The 18,013-nt window shown below is 47.5% G+C and overlaps 7 protein-coding genes across 7 annotated transcripts; 3 read left to right on the top strand and 4 right to left on the bottom strand.

Moving 5' to 3' along the window:
- Positions 1-134: 134 nt before the first annotated feature.
- Positions 135-1,072, bottom strand: TRV_00761 (uncharacterized protein; the record flags this gene model as incomplete). The annotated part of the gene is made up of 2 exons (XM_003025057.1): positions 135-861; positions 900-1,072. 2 exons carry the CDS (start codon positions 1,070-1,072, stop codon positions 135-137), a joined length of 900 nt encoding a protein of 299 aa, XP_003025103.1.
- Positions 1,073-1,848: 776 nt separating this feature from the next.
- TRV_00760 (uncharacterized protein) lies at positions 1,849-2,178 on the bottom strand (the record flags this gene model as incomplete). Its single annotated transcript, XM_003025056.1, has 1 exon — positions 1,849-2,178. One exon carries the CDS (start codon positions 2,176-2,178, stop codon positions 1,849-1,851), a length of 330 nt encoding a protein of 109 aa, XP_003025102.1.
- A 3,360-nt stretch (positions 2,179-5,538) lies between these two features.
- TRV_00759 (uncharacterized protein) lies at positions 5,539-6,639 on the top strand (the record flags this gene model as incomplete). The annotated part of the gene is made up of 1 exon (XM_003025055.1): positions 5,539-6,639. The coding sequence occupies one exon, from the start codon at positions 5,539-5,541 to the stop codon at positions 6,637-6,639; it is 1,101 nt and encodes a 366-aa protein (XP_003025101.1).
- Positions 6,640-7,167: 528 nt separating this feature from the next.
- TRV_00758 (oxidoreductase, short-chain dehydrogenase/reductase family, putative) lies at positions 7,168-8,593 on the bottom strand (the record flags this gene model as incomplete). The annotated part of the gene is made up of 5 exons (XM_003025054.1): positions 7,168-7,206; positions 7,273-7,690; positions 7,746-7,989; positions 8,155-8,230; positions 8,258-8,593. The coding sequence occupies 5 exons, from the start codon at positions 8,591-8,593 to the stop codon at positions 7,168-7,170; spliced, it is 1,113 nt and encodes a 370-aa protein (XP_003025100.1).
- Positions 8,594-8,642: 49 nt separating this feature from the next.
- Positions 8,643-10,584, top strand: TRV_00757 (beta-lactamase, putative; the record flags this gene model as incomplete). Its single annotated transcript, XM_003025053.1, has 4 exons — positions 8,643-9,162; positions 9,243-9,338; positions 9,388-9,646; positions 9,699-10,584. 4 exons carry the CDS (start codon positions 8,643-8,645, stop codon positions 10,582-10,584), a joined length of 1,761 nt encoding a protein of 586 aa, XP_003025099.1.
- A 334-nt stretch (positions 10,585-10,918) lies between these two features.
- On the bottom strand, positions 10,919-12,361 carry TRV_00756 (uncharacterized protein; the record flags this gene model as incomplete). The annotated part of the gene is made up of 2 exons (XM_003025052.1): positions 10,919-11,829; positions 11,998-12,361. The coding sequence occupies 2 exons, from the start codon at positions 12,359-12,361 to the stop codon at positions 10,919-10,921; spliced, it is 1,275 nt and encodes a 424-aa protein (XP_003025098.1).
- Positions 12,362-15,332: 2,971 nt separating this feature from the next.
- On the top strand, positions 15,333-18,001 carry TRV_00755 (C6 transcription factor, putative; the record flags this gene model as incomplete). The annotated part of the gene is made up of 6 exons (XM_003025051.1): positions 15,333-15,365; positions 15,447-15,471; positions 15,643-15,997; positions 16,070-16,319; positions 16,379-17,046; positions 17,098-18,001. The coding sequence occupies 6 exons, from the start codon at positions 15,333-15,335 to the stop codon at positions 17,999-18,001; spliced, it is 2,235 nt and encodes a 744-aa protein (XP_003025097.1).
- Positions 18,002-18,013: the final 12 nt, after the last annotated feature.

The raw sequence follows: 18,013 nt of genomic DNA, 5'->3' as shown, positions 1-18,013 counted from the left end.
GGTCCATCCATCATCATCTATGTACTACTTTTGTACGTTTTTGTGGTTTGGTGGTTGTGTTGAGTCGTTGGTTGATAGAGGGCATTTAGGCCTGCAAGGAAGGGCAAGTTAGCAAGGGATCATACCGATTACTGTTACGGACTGCTGGATGAACATACCTTGGTGACCTGGACGGAGTTGGAGTTGAAGTTGCCAGAGAAAGCGCCAGAGAGCTCCTGGAGGTGAGTCTGGACGACCTGCTCCTTGGGCTGGTCCCAAACGGCCTGCCACCAACCGGTAGCGGTGACGGTGTACTTGGTTCCAGCTGGGAGCTCAGCGCGGGAGAGAGTCTCGAGAGCGACCTTGACCTTGACGGAACCGGCGGCCTTGATCTCAACGAGGTCGGAGGCTGGGGGAGGAGTGATGCGGCGGATCTGGATGAAGTCGAGAGGGACGACGGCGCCCTTGCTGTCACGGACCTCGAAGACACCGAGCTGGTCGGCATAGGGGTCAAGGGGAGTGTTCCAGTTCAAGACGGTGGCGGGCTTCTTGGTGTTGGTGTTGCGGACAGTGACTTCGAGCTCGCATGGCTTGTTGGTGCGGCACACACCGTTGACGGACTTGACGGAGACACCGAGGGAAGGACCGGCGATGGGCTGAGCAGCAACCAAGTTGGAGAAGAAGAGGCAGAGGCCAAGTGCGACAAAGGCAAGCTGGACGGCGCGGGAGAGGACAGACATCTTGATGAAGCTGGAGATTTCTTTCTTGCTGGGAGCAGAAGTATCGAAGAAGATGTGCTTGTGCTTGGAGATTTTGATTGAGGCTTGTGGCTCTGGAGTGCTGGTTGTTTTGTCTGGATGAATATCGACTTGACAGGAGATTCTGATCCCCTTTATATACCTCAATTGTCTCTCAGTCACTCAGTTGCTCTGCCAGCGGATGAATCCGTCCTCCTCGACCTTCCGTCACAAAGATAATGAGCAGGGGGGTATTCTTTCTTGGTGGACCGCAGACGCGGGATTTCGGTCTGCATCCCCATGTCTGCATTCTGGACGCTGTCGATCCTATCAGGACTGAAGAGGTGCTCGCTCATGCAATTCACTGGTCGTCTGTCAGCCACCACTTGGCCCAATATCCTGCATCGTTAAGGCTTTCCATGTATTGAATCCACTAGTTGGGCGCTAGGCAAGTCGATAATAATAGCCAGCTCATCCCTGCCATTATCCACTTCCCCCTGGCCTGCATATTTCCGGTCTCACCGTTTCTAGATTAAGTCCGCTGCTCCATTCCTCCACCATGACCTGGCCTGTGGAAAAGTTACCATAAAAAGCTCGACCGCGATATATCACCGGGTGACTTTAGTTATTTTTTTTTTTTTTTCTTTGACCTACCCTTGTCTCCCATAACTAGCAGAATCACATCATCAAGCACCCATCGAGCAATTGCACTCGGAAACCGGAGCCGAGGCCCGCTCTTACCAGCGGAAATAACGTCGGAGTGTTTTCATAACTAGGTACACCCATGGGGAAGACAAGAGAAGAAAGTTCTACGCGTCTCTAAAGTCCAGCGTATATTCTCTGGTTAGCCCATATGATAACTTTTGCTAAACGAAGACGAGCCGCTCAGAAAAAAAATGTCTGCAAGAATCCAAGAGATAGATGCAAGGGTAACTTGATTGCCGGGCACGGAATATTCGCTAAGATGCCTTGGAAAAATTACTTGCAGGAAGCTCTGCCAATGCATTGACAGGGTCTTGAGCGTGAATATTCACACGGAGGTTTACGGAACATCAGCTGTGACCTGTTCTCATCCCAGCATAAATTCGAGAATCGACCAGAAATTCTGTCCGTTGCATACTTCACCCTGTAGCTAAGTTTTTCCATCCTTGACCCGGTTAATTCTGGGTTTTCTCTCGCTGGTATTTCTGGCCAGAATCAACTCTGGACCTCCAAGCTGACCCATACCTAGGCCAGCCCTCCGTATATCATTGAAATTGCAGTTAGCCACTTTGAGGGCAAGGAAGGCAACAAGACACTCGGGCCTCTTGGCTGTCTTACCGGTCCCGATACACCCTCCAATCTCGAGTCGTATTTTCACCATGGCGAGAGATATAGCAGCCATGGCGAAATAATATAAGTATGGGATAGGTTCGACCCATCGAGCTGATGTGGGTACAATGCGCTGGGTAGAGCTAAGCATTAAAATTCCGGCAGATCCCTGGGGTTTTTTAGAACAGGAAGTGGTCCGTGTGGAAGAGAGAGAGACAGCTTAACAGCCACCTATATTAGAAAAGTCGGATACTAGCGGTTGGCTGCTGTTCAGAAGTGCGCTAATACTGCAAAACAGATTCACTCTTCGCAGCCCATTGGACGTATTCCCAACAAGCTAAATTAGTTGTCGATTGGCGACCTCGACTGCATGAGACAAACGCCCTGGCTTCGAGGCAAAATCTTTGTCTCAACCGCTCTCCTTGACAGAGTTAGAGCTGAGAGTGAGCTAGCAGTTAGTAACCAGCGATGTGACAACTCGCTAGGTCTGTTTATTTGATATTGAAGTCCACCTGCCATTCCGGATCAAGACAGGACAGGGCGACTTAGTGGCTGGCGGAAAGAACCGAGATGCACCATGATATCATTATCATCCCTGCCTAAATTGCGGATTTCTGAGGGCATCATGACCCATCGTAGGGCCTCGCCAGATTCCCAATCCAGTAATTAAATTATGGTGGACCAGGCTCCTTCGTTGAAGTGAACATCCAGTCCTTACAGGATTGCGCGACCTTGATCCTGTTTCTGCAATTTTGTGCCTCTTAGCTGAGTAGCTGATATCCACCACGCCTTGAGCGGTGTTACCGGAAGAAAAGTCCTCGGTACGGAAGTAAGTATGCTATATGGTGTCATAACAGCCAGTATCCTTGGGCAAAAGGGGCTATATGAGCGCCAGCTAGCCACTCGCAACGAGGCAAGAAGCGTCGGAAGTCAAAATAAACAAAGTCGGCGGTTGACCCGTCCGCTAGTGCCCAATTAGGACTAGCTGCCCCACTTAGCGGAAAGTAAAGTTTATTGGTCTCTTCTCCAAAGTCAAAAATGTATTATGTAACATGTTTATTATTAATGATTATTACTAAGCAGTAAAAAGTTTGTTCCTGTTTTTGTTTTCAGATTTGAAGCTTCGCGATGCTTGATAGACAAGCGAGACAGCGGGCTGAGACGACAAGGGGTTGGTGTTGCGGTTGCTGAGGGCGCACTGCAGGATTTTTCCCTTCGACCTGGCGAGGCGTTCTACACAGGCACTTCCGCGGATGCTGGCTTTAATTCTCTGTCTGTGAGGTATTTCTTTCTTCCCGCTGAAGAAAAGTTGACCCATGCTCTTGCAGCCTTTTTTCACTTGCTGGGAATATGGCAGCCTGCATCTCGGGTAATTCATAGCCGGCATACATGTGCCTGCAATGGGAAGGCGGTACGAGAAATATCCGAGTGTTTGATTTCGAGGTACGCTTCTTCGGTCGTGGGATCCGATGCAGAGGAAAAAATTCTACTTGGCCTAAGAGCCAATATCTCACTGCATTTGACCTCCTTCAGGGCCCGGGAAATCGCCCCCGTCCGGCATCTTTAGCGGCCGAACAGCTTGCATGAAAAATTTGATTTGAGTCATGAACACATGCAACTTCCTCCAGCACCCGCCGCCCTTTTTTTTTTTTTTTATACCTGGCTAACTCCATTCTGTCATGCCTTGAAAACAGTTGGAGTCCAATGCTGAAGGGTCCAATATCATAACTTCCAGGAATGGTATAACTCGTATGATAAGCCTTTTAGTGAAAACCCTGGTCCTATCAAGCTATTCAGCTCCTTTGGTATCGATATATCCAATTCATTTATACCATGGATCGTGGTGATAAGCCGTCCGAGCGTTTCTCGCACAGAGAACCTCCAGCGGAATAAGTTCCGTATCACCAGTGTTAAGCCGAACTCGCGGCTCGCACCGCTATCCTGGACAAACTGCAGCATCATACTCCATACTCTGCCCCTAGGTGAAATCAACAAGGGATCGCATCGGGCCCTCGGGATTAAGAAATCCGGATCATTCCTCTTTCGCCATATCTCTCAGCTGTTTATGGCCAGTTTTCCGGAAAAGGCGAGCGGGAACCAGTTTCTTGATAGGATCACTAAATAACGTTGACCGAGATTTCAATGACAAAGAGCACAGTGTTTCGCGCGACTTCCTGGAAACACACATTTCGTTTGTGTCACCTGCGTGCTGTGCTGGGCATCTTAAGCACCGTGTGAGTATCCATCAGAAGAATACCCCAGCAAGTTGTTAGGTTACGATACTTCTGGATAGACCGGTTACAGCAATAGTTTCCCCCCAGTGCACGAATTGTGATGGCATATTAAAGCGAAGAACCTTCCAATTCCCCATGGGCCCCTGTAGAAACAATGTTGTGTGCATACTTCAGACGTACTCAGCGTCACTTTCAGTACGAAGTGGCCACAGGCTCATGCGCGGAGGCGTTCTTTCGATTCTGGGGTTACAGTTACAACTTTGCAGACAAGGTAACATGCATATAGGTCCGTAGGCTATGAAGCTTACTATGTTTAACAGAATAGCAAGCAGATTTTATTACCCAAATCATTCTTCCGAGGTTCGTCATAACGACACTCTTTAGCAAGCAACGAGCAAGAGCATACTAGTGTAGCTTAAAGCCATGGTTTTTCAAGATCGGTTCCTTATACCAACGGGTTGATAAGTATCAGGTATTTGACCCACACGACTGTTCTAACACTACCTAATATCTCATCATTAGACACCAACACTTGGTTACGACAATCTCTGGGACTTTCGACTCTGGCCCTGTTCGTGAGGCGTCATTTGTGGTATCTACATCACAGTTTCGTAGCTCGAACGCTCCAATCCTGTGTAGAAAGCAGCTTCAACAAAATCAGTTCAATTCCACGCTTTTTAGGTACTATTATCGCAAAACAACAATGCTCAGGTTCTCATTTCATGAACAAAAACTGCTGGTTTCGCCACAATTCACGAGAGAGTTTGAATCAGCTCCCCAGCACGCTACAAGTTGGCCAATGCGAATAACTCTGAATGAAACACCTGAATCAACAGGTAGATGTGCCGGTTATCGAAAGACACAGCCATCACCGATTCCATTTACCTGCGGAGTAAAGACTGTTCCTTTGCAGGATCTCCAGCAACAATCGATCAGGATGCATCCACCCGTCCCACATTTCATTGGTTGATGATGGCCATTTGGTTATACGGGGACCACATATTTACATGGATCAACGCAAGTTCAGTCTACTAATTGGCCAAGATGTCTTATAAGAGCCGCCAAAGCCGAGACTGCTTGCGACCTTCTTACGAAATCAGCGGGAGCTGATGCGATGCATCAGCCCCTTCGCAAGATCTCATCGAGATGGGCACTGCCATCGATTCCCTCGAGGGAAACGGAACATGAGAGCATCGATAACTCGGGGGAAGGACGAAAAGAATTTTAGATGGGAAATATCTCTTCTTTGTTCGGTTGCCTAGATATACTGAGTCGCGATGAAACACTCACTGCGACCAAATCGATTGCAGAGCTTGACGTGCCTTGCTCTCTTCAGCATCCTTGCCATTTATACGTCCGGTTATTATCTCACCAATATTGCGCGACATGGCCGAGCAAGTTTCAACGGCACCCTGGAGTCATATCGACAACGGGGCATGAAACCAGCCGGCCCTATTGTTCCGGGTGTGGTCAAGCCTGGAAAGAATTATACTCGCACCCTTGTTATAGCGAGCGTTCAGAGGGAAAACACAACTTGGGTCGACGAGCTACAACGAGAAGATCCAACCCTACAGACGGCCGTTTATGTTGTCAACAACTCCAGTGCTCCACTCACTGTGATGAAAAACAAGGGACACGAAGTAATGGTCTATTTGTCGTACATCATTGACCGATATTATAGCCTTACTGATGTTTCTATTTTTATGCACGCTCATTTGACTACATGGCATAATAATGATCTCTTGGATTCGGATTCTGCAAAGATGGTTAAACGCCTTCGGAGCGAAAAAATCATTCGTGACGGCTATATGAACCTTCGTTGCCATTCAGAGCCCGGTTGCCCCGAACATATCCATCCAATTGCTGGGGGTGACGACCTCTCAAGTATTCCTGAAGCAGCTGTGATAGGAAACTCATGGTTAGAGCTATTCCCCGGTACCGACGTCCCTGAGGTGCTCTCACAACCCTGCTGTGCCCAGTTCGCAGTCAGTGCAGATCGGATCCGACGAATACCCCGGGAATCTTATATATATTATCGAGACTGGATTCTCGAAACCTCGTTATCCGATAGCTTATCAGGGCGAGTATGGGAATATTTATGGCAGTACGTCTTTGCAGGAGTTGCAGAACTGTGTCCAGAGGACCATGTCTGTTACTGCGAAGGATACGGGATATGTTTCGAAGGGAAAGTCGAATACCAATATTTTTATGAAATACAGTCACTGGGGCAGGATATCCAGAAGCAACTTAATGCAATCAAGAGGGATGACGGAACTGTGATCCCGGGATTCGAAAAGAAAGCCAAGGCTATGCAGGCGAAAATAAACAAATTAGTGGTTGAGATCGAGGAAATCAAATCAAGGGTTCTTAGGGAATGAAATGAATTCGAGTATGGTTCTGCTTATGAATTTAGGGCGTTGGACATGTTTGGACATTCATGTTTGCTTGATTTTTCTGTTGGTTTATACTTAACTGGTTCGCGGCTGTTCCCGAGCCTTATTCCATCGTTCACGTCGTTCAGCGTCTTAGACACAATTTTGTTTGTCGGGTTATAGCTCTTCATAGCTCTTATAGATTACGATGCCGAAGCTATTTAGGTTAATCAGGTTTAGGTAGAGAGAATTATGTATAATATGAAATGAATGACTTGGTTACTATCTCGGGCTTGGAAATATTATTGAAAACTTTGGTAGTCTTTAAGTCATTATAGTCCACCAACCAGTTGACAGGCCTCCTCCCATCCTCGTACTACTATAAAGCTATCCTGTTGGATTGAGCTGTCAAGTTAAGCTTCCGATTAGTCTCGGTGATAGATACACCGAGCGGATAATTGACGTCAGAGGAAGATCGTACGATCCGTCGTTTCAACCGGTGATAGGAGTAGACATCTTGGTGGTACAGAACTATTATTGAAGATTCACAAACATCCCTCCGTCAACTAGAAGCTGTGCACCCGTCTAAGTTCCAAGTCAGTCTAGTTTATGATAGAAAATCTGCCAAATTACACTCACCACATAACCGCTCAGTTCATCACAGGCTAGGAACACAGCAGGACCAGCTAAATCCTTGGGTTCACCTAGACGGCCAAGAGGCACTCTATCCTCCATGTACGTTCTTTTCTTGTCATCCTTCAAGTCCTCCTCGTTGAGTCCCGTCCGTATTGTTCCGGGCAGTAAGGCATTGCATCTGACTCCAAATTTCCCCAGAGCTACGGCAGAGGATTGCATTAATGACAAGATACCAGCCTTGGTAGGGGTATAGTGGGCTTGAAGGCCACCACCAACAAGGGCAGATATGGATGAAACTCCAATTATCGACCCTCCTGGAGGAGATTGGGATAGTGCCATTTGCCGAGCAGCTGCTTGAGTGACGTAGAATGCACCACTTAGGTTGACAGATGTAGTTCTGTCAAACAGTGTAGGCGATATCCTATCACACGTATTAGACAGTTGTTCAGCCGCTTGTTAGGACCATCTATACATACTCTAAGAATTCTTTAAACTCGCATATTCCAGCATTGCTGACGAAAATATCCAGTCGACCGAAGGCCGATACTGTCTCTCTGATGAAATCAGTCCCTGTCTCTGGCAACGAAACGTCTCCGGCGACAGTGATGAGCCTTCGACTAGATGAAATCTTCTTGCTTTCAGAAGCAAGGATATCTGCAACCTCTTGCTTCAGCGTTGAGATCAATTCCTGCTCATGGTCCAGCCCGAGATGGTTGACAGCTACATAGGCACCCTGTCTGATATACTCTAGAGCAATAGCCTAAGTCAAAGAAACACTGAACGGTTAGTTACATGTCTAACCCCGGAATATAGGGATAAACACGCATGTAACCACCACTGGTCAACATCAGGGTCTCGGGAAGGCAGAGCAGAGGATCTACATACACGTCCTATGCCTGTCAATCCCCCCGTTATTGCAGCCACCTTCTCGCTCAGCAGCCTTGGAGAAGCCATCTTTGGTCTTGATGATGCAACAAAAAACTTATACCAGAATTAAGAAAGGCTCATTAGCCAGGGCTAAATATAAAAAGTGGATGAGAAGTCGACTAGCGGCTGGAATACGAGAAGCCGAATACGCTTTCTTGACTTTTGTGGCAAGGATAAACACTGCGCTTCTCCATATTTCTCCATCCGCTAACTCACTACTTGAGCCACTCTCCATGATCATCGTTAGCTGGAGATGAAAAAATGCTAGGTCTCGGCCATAGGATTCCGTGGGCTGTCTGGTAAACGACGAATTACCGTCTTTGGCTTTGGCTGATAGGTATGGATATGGGATATAAAATGGGCATAACAGAACGTTGAAGACAGGGAAGTTCTTCATGTCAACGAAGATATTATATTCAGATTTCATTTGATACCCACAATCTATCATGGTTGCTTGCTTTCTATGGCTTTTGTTGCCATACGCAGCAACTACTTTATCTGCCTCCGTCCCAGGATGTGTACCTAGCGGAGCATTGCTGCCGCGTCCAACAGAGCTGAACCAGTCACAGAATATCAAAGATGCCACTGAGAGGCTTTCTCGATCTCTGGATGATGCAGTCTCAGGGAGAATAAAAGCAGGCTGGGATATCGCCAATACGTCGTTCTCAGTTTCTATCGTCTCTCCCAACGGCGGAGATCCAAAAACCGGCATCCTGTGGGAATACCATCATCTTGCGGAGAAGAATGTCAATGGGACCAAGCATCTGGACAGTAACTCGCAGTATCTGATTGGATCGGTATCAAAAATATTCTCTGACTTGCTTCTTTTGAAGTCGGACGTGGATCTACAAGATCCAATCACGAAATACCTTCCGCAGCTCAAAAATGCATCTTCGCCGATTGATTGGGATAATATCTCCCTGCTCTCTCTTTCAGAACACCTTTCTGGGATTCCAGCTAATACCAGTTCGTCTTCGTATCGAATGATTGCATGGATTATAATACTGACAGTTATTTAGTTGGGGCACTTCAATTTTACTTTCTAGAACCCCTATATCGAGCACTTGGATTCCCACCCCTAAACAAGAGTGATTACCCTCCATGTGGAATTGCAGACTTGAATAAAGGGTGTACACCAGAAGGTTTGTAGATACAGAGATCTTATTATTTCATCTACTAATCACTTCTCAGAGCTTCTTACCGAGCTTGTCGACTCTCATCCGGTTGCTGAACCTTACGAACGGCCGGTTTATTCCCAGCTATCGTTCACGCTTTTTAGCCTAGCACTTGCCAATGAGACTGGTAAAGATTATGCTCAGATGCTAGAGGAACAAGTCATACGTCCACTCAGTCTAAGAAACACTGGTTTTTCTCCTGGAGAAGATAAGCGTGCGGTTATCCCCAATGTTGAGCAGCAGGGATGGGGTGCCGATTATGGATATAATGCTCCGTATGTTTAGTGGCTTCCTTTTAACTTGACAGGTTGCTAACTGGTATACAAGTGGCGGCGGCTTGTACTCCTCGTTGAACGATCTATCCACCCTTGTCACCAAAATCCTCGATTACTCCATCCTGCAAAGTCCCCAAGCTACAAGGAGATGGCTCCAACCAAGATCTGCTACCTCATCACTTAACACTCTCGTCGGCCAACCTTGGGAGATTCTACGGACTTCTGGTATGACTCCTAAATATCCTCATACGATTGATATATATGGCAAAAGTGGCGGTGCACCGGGTTATATTTCCCAAATCAACGTGATTGATCAATACGGAGTTGGTGTTGTTCTTTCTACAGCCGGGCCATTAGATTCTAAAGCTGCATATATCATCAATGAGGCCGTGCTCAGTGCTATACTTCCTGCTGTTGAAGATGAGGCTCGCAAACAGGCAGGAATGTATGTCGGTGAATATACGAGCCAGAAAGGTGACAACGAAGACGCAACAGATAATGCCCCTATCAAGCTTAAAACGATCATCGATAACGGCACGGGCATTAAGCTGGAATCCCTCTCACGCAACGATTCTGATATACTTGAAGGTATTCGCAAAATTTGGTCTGCTACCCTTTCTACAGTGGGCCAGCTTGCTTCGGAAATGAGGGTATATCCTACTGGCATAGAGAGGCTTGCTACGAACGACAAGAGCCTCGTTGAACAGGACTGGCGAATTAATTTTGACTTAATTCCAAATGTCAATGAACAAGCATCTGATCTCCCGGGTTTAGGAAAACTTGAGGCTCTTTGTACGTCATGGCAGACCGTGGATTGGCTATATTATGCTGGCGTACCGATGGACAGGATCGTGTTTATTGTTGATAAGGAGGCTGGCAGGGTTGTTGGCGTGGAGATCCCGTTCCTTCGAAGCGGGTTTATTCAGAAGTCGAATTGATGATTTGTATAACAATTGCCGACTGTTTGTCGTTAATTTGGCTCTAGTTTTTAAGTATTGAGTCCTTGAAGTTATTTAATATATACGGTACACATGCATTAATCACAGCCTCTTTCTACATTGGTTAAGGGGACTTGCAAGTTTAACATCTGCTGGGAACTCCACCTGGAACTGCAATTGTCAAGAGCAAACAATAAATCATCGAAAGGCGGAGGTATCCGGAGTATGATACTGTTCTCAGGTGTTACATATTTATAGGTATATAGGTGTAGCCGCTGAGAAAAAGCAGAGATAACAGCCAACAATACTTTCCATCGGAGCGATATAGTTAGTGCTATGGTACAGTCCCATTGGTTATTGGGACAGAATTTTCGCTACCATGCTTTCCATCCTTTCGTGAAGCGATGCTATTGTCGCGAAGTGATACCTGTGGGCCAGGGGTAAGGATATAACGTGCGGGTATGAGCTTTGCAGCGGGATTCAACTTAAGCCCAAAACCAGGCTCATCCAAGGCACTGACATCAAGATAACCTTTGGAAGGAATCGGTTCGTTCAGGAACAAATCGCCAAATACAGGCTGTACAGTCTTTCCGTCAGGTGAGTTAGCCAGGTATTCCTGGAATGGTGAATTCGGCTGAGACACAACGAAATGGTAAGAATAAGGGCCAGAAGCATGTGGGACAACGGGAATATCGTAAGCAGCTGCCATTGCAGATATTTTCAGCAATTCCGTCATTCCTCCCACCCACATAACATCTGGCTGTACAATATCTAGATTTCGGGACTCAATAAGCTTTCGGAAGCCATATCTAGAGTACTCATGTTCACCGGTGGTGAACTTGATAGTTGGATGAGCCCTCTTGAGCAATGCTTGACCGTCGACATCATCGGGGGACAAGCATTCCTCCCACCAGTCAATGTTGATACCTGCGGCCTCACAAGCTTTGACCAGCTCGATTGTATATGGAACATTCAGAGACATGTAACAGTCGACTCGTAGCGGGAAGTTTGGGCCGACCTTCTCCCGTTGTTGTTGTAGATATTCCACGTTCCTAGCTAGACCACTTGCACCTTCATCAGGGCCATAGGGGAGCGCTACTTTGGCACCGGAAAATCCCATTGCCTTTGAATAACCCGGCTCTGGGCCAGTGCAGTAAAAATCCAGGCGGGATCGGGTTGTACCACCGATAAGCTTGTAAACTGGTTCATTGCGGATTTTCCCCAGCAAGTCCCAGATAGCTAGGTCTATGACTGATATGACTGCGACTGTGAGGCCTTTGCGCCCATAAAACATGGAGGCCCGGTACATCTTTTCGAATGTATTGTTGGTATCTCTTGGGTCTTGTGTAAAAATTTGTCAGATGCGAGACAGTACTGTAAGAGAGAAAATACATAAAATCAGTCGATCCATACCTGCACCTATCAGGAATCTTTCAAAATGCTGTGCCACTAGCCAACATGCTGGGGGGCCTCCAAACCCGGTTGCAAACCCCTTGGTACCATCCGTTGCTTCTATTTCAACGCAAAAGGACCCCAGGACATTTATACCCCAGCTAGTTCGAGAGCTTCGGTATTGCTCCCATCGTGCCATCGGCGTTGCAATGGGAGAGTCAATGAGCCAATGTCCACCTTTCACCTGAAATAAAATGTTAATGTACAAACAGTACACCTCACTTGAGAAGAGATAGCAGCATACATTGTGATAATCGCCTCCCGAACCAACACCATCAATAATAAAAGTGTTGACCGTCTTAATAGTAGGAAATATGGTAGCCATGACGGCGTGTTGGTAAGATCTGGATAGCAAGGGTTGGAATTCTATGCATCTGAGAACTTCTGACTTGCTGGAGGTCCTCGAATAATGGAATCCTCAGGAAGTATATATAACTCCTCAATTTGTAGCCACATTTCACCATGTGGATAAGTATCGGTATGAACTCGTGTTATTCACCGAGAAAGCTGATGAGAGGCGGAAACCTGTCCTTGGTGGATCGGAGTAAATAGCGCAATGCCCGGGTATACCCTAATAATTTTCATATCAACCAGAGTGCTCCCCGTAGATATTGGACAGATATGGCCATGGGCTTTAGCGAACTTTGGGGGTGAAGACAGCAATTGTAGCGATAATTTAGCCGCTTCGCAAGCTTAAGCATACGAACTTGTTGTCTTTGGTGAATTAGAGGTTCCATTCTCCACATGGCCCCAGAGCTTCTCGGGGTGAAGATACACCGAGGGGACGTTGTACCGAGGAGGCCTTCCGCCTGCCCCGTGGAGAGTTTCTCCAGATTCCTGGTGACTAGAAGGAGACGACGATTGGTGTGAAATCCGGGGAGGTTGCAAATGTATCCATGGTGCTCGAGCTTGGAAAGATGACATATCACGCTTCCACATTGCCGTACAATGTTTTCCGCTAGCTTATGCAGCACATCAAGGTTGTTCTCCGCCCTATTCTCCCGAATCCACCGTGAATCACCACGTTTATTTGGATCTTAACTGACAACCCGAGTTGATAGGTAGGCTCGCCTGATAACGCTGCTGGAGGAATGTGGTCGTATCAATGCCTCGTCAATGCACTCGTGATATCGATGCCAAGTCATGCTGAATGAATGATCGTGTACCCTACATCAATCCTCGAAGAAGAAGAAATATGGGCTTGATATGTGAGTTTGAATCGATCCTTCAGTAGTTAGCTGGGAGCAAGCCCTCCTGTCACCTCTAGAGGTTGAAAATGCACCCAACCAGGATGCCACTGAAAACAAAACGCCACCCATAGTTAAGGCCAGGCTCGATGCGGGCGTCACTTTGACATCTCACATCCGGAGAATTCTGGGTCCTGACGTGTTTTTGGGTCTCAATAGACAGCAATTGAAGGAAGAAGCGAGATGTTGATTTCTTCTCATGCTGAATTCTCGAGGTTGAAAAAAAGTTGGCTGCCCCTTTCGAGACGGTAGTTAGTTAGTTATGTAAGCACCTGTAAACGGCAACCTTTTTTTCTTCAACCTCGAACTCTTCAACATCACCATCAGCTCTGCGATTGAACGCTGAGACAGGGTCAGCTTTCGTCTATTATTTCGCCCGGTTCGCCATAGAGAGTGGGGGCAAGGTCAATTCATGGGTCCAGCACGCGAAAGGCTTTGATCTCGCGAGGTCCGAGCTATGGCAATATTGAGATATCGCTTGTTGTCCCCCGTTTGAACGTCCTGATAACCAGCTAACTCGGCTGCATGGGCTCAGCTATAAGGATCTCAGCAGTGTTAGCATCAATTGGCCAGGCTCCAGGCCATGAAGCTGCTGGCGCTGGTCCTCAGATTGTCTTCCAGAAGCGAAAGTCCAAAAAGCCACGCGAAAGACCACCCCATGCGAGACAGCAATCGATAATAATGGATAGCGAAATAGACGGACAGCTCATTGCCCTCCGGGTAGAATTGACGCGAGCAACGGGCCAACGAAGTTGTCCGGTCGAAAAAGGAGGTTGTTTTCCCCGAATATCTTTCTACTCATGCGGCCAAGGATGAGCCATGGCAGACTCGATGAGCGAGACCTTTTCATCCCAGATCCTGGGCTTCTGATAAATAATATTTCAAAAATAGCCCAAGCCCACGCCGCGACATCCTCAACGTACCTTAAAAAAATAATGGGGCGGCGGAAAATTCGCTAATACTTCCCGAGAATGATATTTCTGCTCCGAATTTTCCTGAGACATGTACGCCCTCAGATATCGAAATCTGGTGTAACATTACAGTTTCTGAGAATATCCTCCGGTTCATTAACTAGTACCATGACAGCGTCAAATTCGAATGAGCACTAATGCCTGGTTGGTAATTTCCGGCGTCTCCCATGATAATATGAAAACTCCGATTTTCATCTGGGGTCTGGAGAAATGAGCGTACTCTGTACCGCATACGGAGTAACTGATTAGTTATTCTGAGACTGAATAATAATGAATTCTGTCAAGCTATCACAAAGAGCCTTTTAAAGCTCGAATATAGTCGAGATATGAGCCTTGTCCAGGTCCTATTTTATCCATGGTGCAGCCAATGGAAGGACATGTGCACCCAGGATCACGACGTGGTCTCGGGTGGGATCAGCCACCACGCCCCCGGAAACCAACTGGCCTGTCAAGGGCTCGACCCTCAAAGGCCCAGGTCAAGGGCTGAAGCCATCAGACCTTTTTAGACTCCGCCAACCAGTCGGCACGCCTTTTCTCTTCCCGGCATATTCCCTCACATGGCTTGGGGTGAGGCCTTGGCAAGACGATGCCGCTGCGACTTGGTTTAGGGACTGGCGCCGGACTGTGCCAGACGAGATCTCTCCATCAGCTCTCTCCCCTAACTTAGCCTGGCCTGGTTAACTGGGAATTTTGGTCATATCGACAGCAGTCCGACTGCGCATCACCCAACCCGTACCGCTACTCCGTACTTCGGATCGGCTCTCCGGAGTGCTTGTTAATGTGCGCCGATGGAGCATGCTTTTCCTTCTCCACACGGCTTCAGAAATGCCAACACCTCGCCTCCGGCTGCTCAGGTCAAGACCGGTAGACGGGCGGACGATCGCGATGAAGTCGAAAGTCCCGAAGACGCCTGGTCGGGGCAGGATAGCGGCAATGACGCCGGCTCAGCGGATCGAAAAACTTCCCAGTCCTCGGATCAGTCATTGAAAAGGAAACGTCCGGTGATGGTCTCGTATATCAACCCACCTTCCTTGCTATTGTTTTTTTCGATTTCACGCTTTTAAGGAGCCAACTCATGATGCTGTCGCTGACCAACCCAGATGCGAACTTTGTAAGCAGAGGAAAGTGAAATGTGGTGCGTATAGACCAATTCCGAACTGAATAGAACACACAACTCATCGCAACCTGGTAGATCGCTCTCAACCCAGTTGTGGCTGGTGTGCTCGGAACGGCCATCCATGCGAATACAAAGAACGAAAGAAACCAGGATTGAGAGCTGGTTATGGAAGGGAGCTCGAACAACGACTAGGTAACGTATCCCCTATGTAGAATTGCGTGAAACTTCCCCTTATTCTCCGAGACGTACGACTGATTTTTCTTCTCCCTAGACCGCTTAGAGGAAGTTATCCAAGCGCAAGCACGGCTCATAGAAACGCATATAATACAAGCCCAGCAGCGACCTGGAAATGAAGTCCAATCGAACCAGTGCCCACCGACGACTACACTGTATAGTTCTCCGTCAGACCGCTCTGCTGCTCCCGAACCCAGCCCAAAGGATATTCTATATCCCCATTCAACAGCCTCAAATTTCCCTACAGCGCACCGCCGTATCTCGGCTGTAGCAACATATAACCAAGAGCAAACCACGTCTACGCCATCGGATAGGTCATTCAATACTACTTCGCCAATTCAGCTTCAAAATGGCCTTTCTCCACAAAAGGTACCGCCGCCACCAGGGGAAACGTAACAGCCTCATTTTAACACCAGCGACTCATCATCCTTGAGGATTCCTACCTACTCTTCAAATCAAGATAGTGTTTCCCTTGCCGATCATAATGCCGATCTCCCGCCCTATGATCTTTTATATTCATTGGTCGACCTTTTCTTTGAGCATATTAATGGCTGGCTCCCTATACTTCACCGGAGAACAACTTTGGATACGCTCTTTGGACCATCGCCATTAAGTGAAGAGGATAGGATGCTGTTATACGCTATAGTTGCAACGACTCTGCGATTTTCAAAAGATACACGGCTCAATGAAGAAAATAAGAAACGATACCATGACGTGTGCAAACAGAAGTTATATTATATGGCTTGGATAATTCCTCAGTCACGGCCTTACAGGCTCTGGTGATCTTGACGCTGGACGTCGTTGGAACATCGAATGGCCCGCCAGGATGGAAATTACTTGCAGTCATCGCTAGATCTGTTGTCCAACTCGGCCTAGCCGTAGAAGCTACATCATCTTTAGTTGCAACCATGTTTCCATCCATATATACACTTAGGGCCAACATCCTTCCTGACTCTAGGAATTGGGTGGAAGATGAGGGTCGGCGGCGGCTATTCTGGGCTGCCTATCTATTAGATAGGTATTCTACAATAGCCACGGCCTTCGATTTCGCACTAGATATTAAGGAAGTGGACCGGAAACTACCATGCAAGGACGAATATTTCGTCAAAAACCAACCAGTTGAAACGAGGTTCTTGGATACCCATGAACAGCTGGAGTGCGTAAGCCGCAGCCAATATATGGGCTCCTTCGGATTCTACATGGAAGTTCTAGGCATCTTGTCAAAAATACATTTGTTTCTCAAACAGCCCGTTGATATCAGTGCAATAGCGGATGTTAATCAGTGGCAATCCACCTACCGGAAGCTGGATAATGAACTGACTGCATGGGAATACCAACTACCGAAAGAGTATTCATTCGCCATGTCCACAAGATATTTGGCGCCTTCGAAGTCTAGGTCCGTGCATTGTGGCTGGATTATGTTGCATGCAGCATACCAAACGTATGTGTCTTGTCGAGTCCCTAACTCTTGTATCCACTGACTTTAATGCAGTACTATAATCCGGCTGCACTCCTCGGCTGCCTATCCAACTACGCGCTCTCCCATTTTCACACCCTCATATGGCGCCATCCAGCGGTGTCTGGCCGCTGTTGAACGAATTCGGACAATCGCTGGGTTTGTCGTAGACAACAACGTCCTTGACAAATTTGGCCCCCCTTTTGCATTTACGCTCTGGGTGTCAGCTCGCCTCCTTCTGGTTAACGGCTCAACTGTAGCCCATACACTAGATCCTGCAATTACTTTCTTCGTTGACTCACTTCGCCGCATGGGTCAGTACTGGAAAGTTGCAAAACGATACAGCGAGATCCTACAGCGAGTCTTGGATGAATACAACGAGTTCGAACAATCTGGTTCTGCGGATGCAAACCGTACAGCCCCATCGTCAGTAAAGATTCTAGCTGACATGAGACGGTGTGCTTTTGATCTGGACTTCTTAATATCTCACCAACCCCCAAGGGCTGGCAGTTCTAGCCATACACCAGTCGCTGGAGGATCCATAGCATCTGTAGGCGGATTGATTACCCCGAAAGCCACAAATGCCACTCCTATTGCACCACAGCGCAACCTCAACCCTCATGAACTTGAATATCTCGATGTCTTTGATTTCTTCAATGTACCACGCATCCCTCTCCCAGGAGGAGGAAACACTGCTGCTCCGCCAATAAATGGCTTAGCGGTAATGGATCAAGCACAACAAGTAACGGTCCCATCTGCCCAGCCACAGGCAAACTCCTCTGCTGTGACTGCGACGGTCGGGGGAATATCAGTGACTGATTTGGCTAATGCTGCCGCCGCTGGTGCTGCGGCTGCAGCACAGGCAACAAACGAGTTTAATATCACTAACTATATGGTCCCTACACCGGAGACAGATTGGTTATTTAGAGCTACCGCGTAGTTCAATATCTGG

The sequence above is a fragment of the Trichophyton verrucosum genome, assembly GCF_000151505.1.
Source record: "Trichophyton verrucosum HKI 0517 chromosome Unknown contig00080_128.r1.exp, whole genome shotgun sequence".
NCBI lineage: Eukaryota > Fungi > Ascomycota > Eurotiomycetes > Onygenales > Arthrodermataceae > Trichophyton > Trichophyton verrucosum.
This window is presented reverse-complemented; position numbering and strand designations above follow the sequence as displayed.